The 10,623-nt window shown below is 37.8% G+C and overlaps 1 protein-coding gene across 3 annotated transcripts in view; it reads right to left on the bottom strand.

Moving 5' to 3' along the window:
* The window catches only part of LOC109726883 (telomerase reverse transcriptase), a 31,270-nt gene that overhangs the window by 5,376 nt on the left and 15,271 nt on the right, over nucleotides 1–10,623 (bottom strand). For all 3 annotated transcript variants that reach the window (XM_020256721.1, XM_020256722.1, XM_020256720.1), the window contains 2 exons: nucleotides 10,415–10,553; nucleotides 9,643–9,781 (listed from right to left, as the gene is read on the bottom strand). In XM_020256721.1, coding sequence (XP_020112310.1) covers nucleotides 9,643–9,781; nucleotides 10,415–10,553 — 278 coding nt within the window. The remainder of the gene's footprint in view (nucleotides 1–9,642; nucleotides 9,782–10,414; nucleotides 10,554–10,623) is intronic.

Here is a 10,623-nt window from a genome sequence, read left to right as displayed (position 1 = left end):
AAAAAAAAAAAAAAAAAAAAAATACTGTAGCATTCCTTTTTTATGTAGCATTCCTTTTTTATATTCCGTACAGACATACTGTACGGATTATTAAAAAAAAGGTGTAGTTTTTTTAAAAAAAATATATTGTTCTATTGTTTTTTCTATAGGTTAAAAAAAATTACTACAGTAAATATAGAACTGAAAAGGGAAAGCAAAAAAATAATAATAATAAAATAAGTGTGTAAATTTTTCTTAAAGCTTAATTTTTACTATTTTCAAAAAAAAAAAAATTCTTTAGCTCCAGGTAGGATTTGAACCCACAGTTGCTAAGGGCACAATTTTTTAAACAAGATCCCCTAACAAGCAGCACCACTTTTAATTTTTGCTTTTCTTATTGTTGCAGTAAGTTTTAAACTCTGTTTGCAGGATCAAATAATAATTAGATTGCATATATTTTTTGCTCAAAATTACCTAATCGAAATTGAACTTCTAAAATGATTGGGCCATCTATTTGTTGCTGAACGAACTGTGATAATATATTAATTATAAAAACTTAAACCCTAAAATATTTTGGTTGGCTAGGGTAGAAACTTTAACAATATATTTATTTTTCTAAGAAAGTTTTTTAAACCTTTCTTGCAACTCATTTTTATCATCCTTAGTTTCTTTGCTCCCTCAACTAAATTGTTTAGAATGGGTTTTGATGACACTTCTAGCCTTACGCCAGAAAAATTTAAAGTAGGCTTTTTGAGGTGGCAAGAACAGTTAAAGGCTTGGCTTATCACCTTACATCATAACTGCAATTGGAAAAACACCTTCTTATCCTACTTCTAAAATTTCTTCTAGTCCTACTGTGACTCCTCCATCTGATTCTTCTAAATCTTCTACCACCTCAGTTACAGAACCTAAATCTGATAAATCTCCCGAGGAAATTGAATTTAACTATAGGTTTAGAATACTCTATCTGACGATCTAGTGGGATAAGGATAGTTTCTATTATGTATGTGGCCGGAACAACCATTTTGCTTCAAAATGTTTTTATCGAAAGAAAAAGAAAGTTGTCTACAAGAAGGGCCTAACAACAACTATCCTAAACCTCAGGTCAACATGAGTGAGGGTGAACCTTCCGGCTCTACGTTTAGGTCGGTCTCCTTTGTGCCTAATGTTAACCTTACCTATCATAATTTAGACCGGCGGTTAGACTCAGGAGCCAATGTCCATGATTGCACTAATAGGTCCATATTCTCCTTTTATCAAGACACAAGTAGCCGTTGGAGATGGAAAAGCTGTCAATGTGTTGGGGATCGGAATAGTCACACTGAAGTTAACTTCTGGAAGGACTTTGATCCTTCACAATGTGCAGCATTCTCCCAAGATCCGACGGAACCTAATTAGTGGATCTTTATTAGTGTAATTAGGATATACAATTGTATTAGAATCCAATAAAATTGTAATTTCTAAGGGGGAAATGTTCATTGGAAAAGTTTTTGTTTCTTAGCGTTTATTCAAACTGAATCTACTTTCGTTTGCTAATAATAAAAATTCTTCTTCTACTTCTTCTACTATTGTTTTGAATACTAAATCTTGTGATATATGGTATGGCATGTGAATCTTAAATCTATTCAGAAATTGACCAATCTTAATCTTGTACCCAAACTCAAGATTAATCCTACATCCAAATGTGAGATTTGTACGTAAGCTAAGCAGCCAAGGAAACCTTTTAAATTTGTTCCTTATGGGGATACCCAAATTTTTGAGCTGATTCATAGTGATGTCTGTGATTCCAATAGAGGTCCTACTCGTGGAGGGAGTCATCACTTTGTGACCTTTATAGGCGACTATTCCAAATATTGTTACACTTATCTCTTAATGACCAAGGATAAAGTTCTCAATAAGTTTAAAGCCTTTAAAACAGAGGCTGAAAACCAATTGGAGAAGAGAATTAAAATTCTAAGGTCTGATAGAGGAGGCGAGTATACTTTAAATGAATTAAATCTGTTCTACGAGTTACATGGAATAATTCATAAAGTAACTGCTCCATACTCACCTCAATCTACTGGTGTAACTAAAAAAAAGAACCGAACCCTATTAGACATGGTTAATGCCATGATTGTAAATTTTGGTGTAACTCAGAACTTGTGGGAGAAAGCTCTTTTATCAGCTTGTTATATCCTCAATAGGAATCCCTCTAAGGATAGAACCCAAACACCTTATGAACTTCGAAAGGGAAAAGCACCTAGGCTGAGTTATTTCCTGGTGTGGAGGTGCTTAGCTAAGGTATTCATTCCTGAACCCAAAAGAAACAAGATTGGTCCTAAAACAGTAGATGCCATTTTCATTGAATATTCTTTAGATAGCAACACATACAGATTTCTAGTGACGAACTCTAAAATTTCTAAGATTTCCAATGATACTTTGATTGAATCTAGAGATGCAACCTTCTTTGAAAACATCTTTCCTTTCAAAACCCGCATCTCTAGACCTGCTCCTAATTATCAGCCTACTGTTGATCATGCATCTACATCTGATCATTTACTTGCATCCGATTTATCATATAGTTTAGATCTTATAGAACCTAACCCATCGGCAAAATTAAGAAGAAGCAAGAGAACTGGTATCGAGAAGAACTTTAGTGAAGATTTCTTTACTTTCTTAGCTGAAAGTACACCTTCATCATATAAGGAAGCTATGAGTTCTCCTGAAGGTTCTTTTTGAAAGGAGGCTATAAACAATGAGATCGAGTCGATTATTAGCAATAATACTTGGATTCTCATTGATTTATCTTCTGGAAACCAACCCTTAGGATGTAAGTGGATCTTTAGAAAAAAACTTACGACTAATGGATCGATAGAGAAGTATAAAGCGCGGCTTGTAGCTCAAGGTTTTCGACAAAAAGCTGATGTTGACTACTTTGACACATATGCACTCGTTGCTCACATAGCTACCATTCAAGTCCTCCTTGCATTAGCATCCATTCATAAGATTTTGATTCATCAAATGGACGTTAAGACCACTTTTCTTCATGGCGATCTTGAAGAAGAAATCTATATAACTCAACCTAAAGGTTTCTCTGTACTTGGTCAAGAAAATAAGGTGTGTAAATTAGTCTGATCTTTATATGGACTAAAACAAGCACCTAAGCAGTGGCACGAGAAATTCGACAATGTTATTAAATCATATAGATTTCTGACCAACGATTTTGATAACTGTCTCTAGTTTAAGAGATTTGATGGGACTTTGCCTGTAAAGGGCCTCTCTGTAGTGAGAGCCCAACCTTTGTAATAGAAGATCCCTTAGATAAGGTTCCATATGGTAAAAACAAGCTGTCAGGTCGACAAAAAGCACTTTCTATAGTTTATATAGAGCTTTATGTCACGGACAAAATATTTTCCGCTAACTTCTCCTTGACAGTGGCCCAACTTCGCTAGTGGAGCGTGTCGTTAAAGAGACCCGAACCCAACCCGCTATGGAAAACTCAAGGGTTATGAAACTCCCATGAGTTATGGGGTAACTCTTGGGCTTATGGCTCATTATGAGGGTGAGTTAATGTGTGTCATAATGAAAGAGTTAGTGGGTAGCTAGATTCAATGTATCTAGGAGCCTATATATAGTGGGGTTTGGCTAAGGCCAAAGGACACAAGAGAGATTGTGTTTGTAGGTTGTAATTCTCTTTTTCTAAGTAGGGGAGTACTTAATTTTTTTGAGTGAACCTCTGCCTCTCTCTCGTCATTCCCTTTGCATACTTAGTCGTAGGACGCGAAGGTCCAAGCTAGCAATAGGGACGAAGGCTTGCCCATCTTCGAGTAGGAAGGCGGGCGCCGCACGGGCTTTGCGAACAAAAACGCTAAGGCCGTGACAATTGGTATCAGAGCCGGTTCGAGGAGGAACCATGTCTTCGTCGAAAACTACCGTCGTTGACGTTGTGCCTGAGCCCAGGGCGACCAAGCGCGGCAAGAGTAAGGAGCCGCGGACTCTGGCGGGAGAGTCCGTCTTGCTTGACGACCGCATAGGCGTGCTGGAAGACTCTGCTGCGAGAGCGGAGGAGCGCTACTCCGACCTATCCCAACATGTGGGGATGTTGGAGGAAGGGTTTCATTTGATGGAGAAAGATATTGTTGCAGCTATGACAACATTCCGCCATCGTCTGGAGCAGTTCAAGGTGAATCTTGCCCGTCGCAACGACGAGCGGGATGTGCGAGATGTGCTGCTTCAGGACATCGATGCCTAGGTCAAGGAGGTCGAGGACCTCAAGACGAGGGAAGCACTACCTGAGCGAACCGAGGGTGATCGAGGTGAACCACCAACGACGAGCGAGGCCAAAGATGGGGGAGAGCACCGCGATCCAGGGGACGCAAAAGGGCGCAACCAGAGTTCAACTCTGACAGCCCTGCAGCTTTGCGAGGAGGTGAAGCGCGAGAAGGCTGGGGACTTCGAGGAGAGCCTGAGCAGTGGCGAGACTATCGAGTCTCATGCTGCGCTGGAACGGCCAGCGTCCAAGCAAAGTACAAGTCATTCTGCCAAGGAGCCTGCGAGGACCAAAAGGCATTCTGCAGCTTGGTAGAGTGCGCGTGCGTGTCGCGGAGGACATGCACACTCGGGGCGTTCTGCAGCTTGGCAGAATGCGCGTGCATGTCGCGGAAGACATGCACATCCGGCGAATTCTTGGCACAGCAGGCTCGCTGGTGCACTTGCTCAGAGGGGCAAGACACTAGGTGTTGGTGCGGGGACAGATGCGGACTACGGGAGCAAGGCACGGGGTCGTTCGCGCGCGAAGGCACGACAGACAGCGCGGAAGGCTATGCGGACCGGGAGCGACTCGGCGCGCGACGAGGGCGTCTGCGCGTTAAGTGGGGGAGAATGTCACGGACAAAATATTTTCCGCTGACTTCTCCTTGACAGTGGCCCAACTTCGCTAGTGGAGCGGGTCGTTAAAGAGACCCGAACCCAACCCGCTATGGAAAACTCTAAGGGTTATAAAACTCCCATGAGTTATGGGATGACTCTTGGGCTTATGGCTCATTATGAGAGTGAGTTAATGTGTGTCATAATGAGAGAGTTAATGGGTGGCTAGGTAGCTAGATTCAATATATCTAGGAGCCTATATATAATGGGGTTTGGCTAAGGCCAAAGGACACAAGAGAGATTGTGTTTGTAGGTTGTAATTCTCTTTTTCTAAGTAGTGGAGTACTTAGTTTTTTTTAGTGAACCTCTGCCTCTCTCTATCTGTCATTCTCTTTGCATACTTAGTCGTAGGACGCGAAGGTCCAGGCTAGCAACAGGGACGAAGGCTTGCCCATCTTCGAGTAGGAAGGCGGGCGCCGCACGGACTTTGCGAACAAAAACGCTAAGGCCGTGACATTTAGCTCCAATCCCATCCCTATGGTGAGTAGTGCTCTCTGTAATGGTTGAGGTTGAGCTTATAACTCTTAATGGGATCCGAGGCAGTAATTTTCACGAGATGTGACTCTACACACATCTCTGGAGGAAACCACCCATATGAGAGTACCGTATGTGGCCGCAACTATGAGATGTGGGTTGTCTATAGAAACTCTTATAAAAAATCAAGGTACTACGCTTGGCAAACCCACGACGGTGAATTCTATTCTGTATGTGTGGTAGTTGAAATCAGGGTCAAAGGAATGTAGTTCAAGAGCCGGTTCACTCCGATTCCTTCTGATGGAAACCGCTTACACTGAGTGTAAGTCTCTTAAAGACACCTCGTCTATTGCATAGTATAAACACTCGGTGATTTATTTATTTATTTATTTATTTATTTTTAATTTTTATTTTGTAATTTTGAGTTTTGTAGGGGATTGTTGGAGAAAACCCAAAATTCCTCTAATTTATTAATTTATTATTTATTTATGTATTTATTATATTTTTATTATTTAAATTTTTTATTATTTATTCTAGCCGTCTCCGCACGAGTGCGGACGTTACGCGCGAGCGCGTAACTTTACACGTAATATATGGAGTAGAACGTTGCTTCCAACGTTCTGCTGCCTTGGGAATTCCACCATTATAAGAACCCCTCCAATTCATGGAGTTGGGTAACTACAATGGAAAAAAAATACATATATATTTCTACCTTAATTTTATTACTTTAAAATTTTCTTTAATTGCTGGGTGTTGAAAAAGTCTCCGTCAACCTCTTCCGCGTTCGTGCTCATAGGAAGAGGAGATCCGATCGTACCTTGGGGCCGTGTTTCCAATTAATCCCGCACGAAGGACAAGAATACGCCTTAGGGCAGTGCTTCACACGCTTCCGGATCAAATCATTTTCAAGTTTCTTCTACAATCTATTTGGAATTTAGCGCTCACTTGTAAGTTGGTTTTATTAATTTTCATCACAAAAGTAGTTAGATTTTAATCACAATCAGATTTTAGTACGGTATTTCCCCAACAGGAAGAGCAGCAGTATATTACATTGGGTGTTTGATTGAGAGTGTGCACCAGTGCATGTGTAAAAATATTGTATGAAGTATGAACCCATAACCTGATTCTGCTAGTTCAAAGAATGTGACTTATATTAGGCTATGTTTAAAATTGAAATTGATTGGGTTATCCCAAATTTCTCATTTGCTACTTCTATAGAAAATAAATTTATTTTGCTGGACAACATAAATGAGTACGGATCAACCCTCATTACCTATTCAAATGCAACCTCATGGCTCTTTGAAGGTAAGGTCTTGGGTTCTTTTTTTAAATCCACCATGCATCGCATGAACAAACAATAAGGTATATCAGAGTGTCATATATATGCTTCGAAAGTACAGAAGCTTCCGTGCTTGTAAGTTGTTTTCGATGATGAGACATCCGATTCAACGATCGGTTCCGTTAGATATGTTCTACGCTATTGGAACTATCTAGAAACCAAATTTTATAATGTTTCAACTTCATTTGCCTAGTGAACGAATAGCCTCAAAATGAACGGCTGAAAATAAAAATCTCATAAAAAATAGTGATAAAGGACTCAAATTTCAAATCGAAGTATTGTTCTTACTCTTGATGATTAGTAGAATTCTCTATTAATTTTTTATGTAATTTGGATACTTCTACACCATTGAATTCAAAAACGTGCCACATCGGCCGTTAAAATGGTCATTTTTGAGACTCTGTGATCGCTTGGTAAATAATGTCGAAAAATTATGAAATTTGGTTTTTAGATAGTTCTAATAACGTAGATTATGCCTAACGGAGTCAATCGTCAAATCGGATGTCCTATCATCAAAAACAACTTACAAGCACGGAAGCCTCCGTACTTTCGAAAGTACGAGAGACGTACTATATATATATAGAGAGAGAGAGAGAGAGTTCGGCTACTATACTATCGATAGTACCAAGCCCTTGGTACTATTGAGTTTTCTACCGTTAGATCTACCCTTTGATCATTTCCACCCGTTAGATTATACTTTCTTTGTTTTTCAACCTGAGGTGATTATTTTCATATTTCATTATGTTTCCTTTAGGGTTTACGTTCACGATTTTCATCTATATATCCACCAGAGATATGTACCTATGTTTTAGAGAGTGAGAGAGTTGATGTTTTCTTTCCCCCATTGTTACGTTAAATAGATAGATATATATATATATATATATATATATATCTTAATACGATGATATGATAGTTATCATGGTTCGGGAACCATGATAACTCAAAAACCGGCAACCTACTTTCCTACACGCCAATCCTACTATCACCAGGGGATCCCAACTCACCCACCAACCAAATTATTNCTATTCGTTTGATAGGTAAATGATGCTGAAAAATTATGAAATTTAGTTTCCAAATACTTTCAATAGAGTAGATCAAGTCTAACGGAGCCAATTGTTGATTTAAAAGCTGCATCATTGAAAACAACTTGGTAGCACGGATAGTATACCAGCCTAGCTCTATATATATATATAGTTGAGCTAGAATGCTATCGATAGTAAACGGACAAGGGCTCTGTTGCTACCGATTTGTTTTTTATGATGAGGCCTCCAAATTGATGGTCGACACCGTTGAACAAGGTCTATACTAGAAATATTTAGAAAACAAATTTCAAATTATTTCGACGTCACTGACCTAATGATCAAATGGTTGCAAAAATTGTAATTTTAATGGACGATATGAGGGCTTTGCTTGTTTAACAGTGCAAACAAATCTGAATCAATTGAATTTTGGTTTGAAATTTTTTGAATTATTTAAAACAAGATCTATGCTCTTGATCTTGATTACAAGAATCCTATCATTACTTTTTTATGCATATTTATTTTTAACAATTCATTTTCGTATTCACTTGATGCACAAGAGAACAATATCAGAAACACATAAAATTTGATTTCTACATACTTTTAAGTGATGTAGATCACATTCAACAGTAATTGAACGTTGATTTGGAGGCCCCATCATCGATAACAAATCGGTAGCAACAGTGCCCGTTTGCTGTCGATAGCATCCTAGCTTAACTCTCTCTCTCTTTCTCTCTCTATATATATAGAGAGAGAGCTTTACTAGAATACTATCGATACAAAACGGCTAGGTTTACTACCAATTTGTTTTGATGATAGAGCTTCCAAATCGAACGATTGGCACCATTGAATATGATCTAGACCACAAACTATCTGGAAATTAAAATTCATTCTTTTTCGATATTGCTCTCTCGTCCATCAAGTGGACAAAAAATGAATGGCTGAAAATGATATACTTAAAAAAGTGATAATAAAGTTTTTGTATTTAAGATCTACAGCCTAGATATTATTTTAAAAACTTTACAGAATTTTCTAACAAAAATTTAGTTGATTTGAACTCTTTTATACAATTAAACGAGAAAACGCACCATATCGGCCATTAAAATTACATATTTGTGACCTTTGATCATTCGGTTAGTGATAAAAAAAGCATGAAATTTAATTTCTAGATAATTTAAATGGTCTAGATCATGTTCAATGGCGCCGATCGTTGATTTGGAAGTTCTACCATCGAAAATAAATCGGTAGTAAACCGAGCCGTTTACTACCAATAGTAGTCCCGTCAAGCTCTCTCTCTCTCTCTCTCTCTCTCTCTATATATATATATATATATATATATCTCCAAAGGTGGAGTTAGTTCGAGATAACTCTGAGGTGTGTGTAACTTTTTCTTTTGTCACTGGTTGTCCCACTATCCAATATGACAAAGAAGAAAATCATGTGTCTCTAAATTTTACAATGCAAACTATTTTGATTGCAGAGATAACTACAATGAAGAGGGGATAAAGGGAAGGAAAATGCTATTCTAAAAGTTGCCGAAAACAGCTGCTCCCATATGGCTACATTCCAAAAATGACCCGAGTAGACCAAATATGCTGTTGTTCCCCTTTTTAGGTTCCTTTGGCAGAATAAGAGAATGATTAAACCTTTATCCTCTAACCAAACAATACCTGCTATTCTCAGGCTATGCCATGACAAGGCATATGTATAAGATGAAGCTAATAGAATGATTATGCTATATAAGACTTCAATTAGGGTACTAGACAATTTAAGAAATGTAGATGTAAAGGCAATTATTATCACCAAAGAGTGATAATTATATATTCTGCAAGTGTGCAAAATATAAGCTGATGATGCACAATATAAGTATTAATTCAACATTTAGCAAATCATGAGGAATTAAAGGCTCTACAGAAAAAGGCAAACCTTTGAAGCAGCACCATCATTATCTTTGTTCGACTTCTTAAAAGTAGTGACATGGCAGTGTTTAAGTAATAATTTTCGATATTGGCAACGTTGGGCATTCCGTATTAGAGATTTGAACAAATGTAGCAGCGAGTGATACCTGATGCCACCAAAATCCCAAAATCCCATTAGATGGAAAAGAAAAGAGCTAAAGTGACATTACATAAACAAATCAAAGAAAAGCAAAGAATGGTGGTGCAACTTGTAACAGGACAACAAGAAGAGGAAATGGCAGTAATCCTTCATAATAATACAAAAGGCACTACTAGGGAAAACATATGTTTCATTGACAAGAACAAATTTAGAACCATTTTCAGAAATTTTGCATATATATAAATTGAAACGTGCTTTTTGGGATATATACCTCTGAAATTGTATGTGCAGCCTGTCATCACTTGATGTTTCAAACTACCTAACCAAAATGTCAACAATGTGTGGCACTCCTGCCTCTTTAAAACCTTTAATGCATATACAGTCCTATATGTTAAATAGCATTATCCATATATATAGGCAAATACACTTATCAACAAAAAATATATTCAATTGAGAAGTTTTTGAGAGGCTGAACCTAAAACCTATTTATTCTGCCGACAAGAAGTCATACAACTTACAAGAAGCTAATAGCCATATATTAAGCAAGGAAAGTCAGATGAGTCAGCTTACACCATCATAATTAAATTAAAAAAAAAAAAAAATCAGATGGCGTATTGAAGAACTCGATCTTGCTACTTACAAGCATTTAGCTTTGCAGATTCTGTAGCTACTGCAATGAGTACAATGCAGGAGATCTGAGCAGCCACCAGAAAAGCCAAAAATATGCTTCATAAGAGAGATGGCACCAGAATTGTTTGGCTTTAATCTATTCAAAATATCTAAGATGATGCAAGAAAATTAAGTAGGAAAAGCTTCAATTTGATTTCAGAGATCCAATCCATAATTCAA

This window comes from Ananas comosus, linkage group 21 (genome assembly GCF_001540865.1).
Source record: "Ananas comosus cultivar F153 linkage group 21, ASM154086v1, whole genome shotgun sequence".
NCBI classification, from domain to species: domain Eukaryota; kingdom Viridiplantae; phylum Streptophyta; class Magnoliopsida; order Poales; family Bromeliaceae; genus Ananas; species Ananas comosus.
This window is presented reverse-complemented; position numbering and strand designations above follow the sequence as displayed.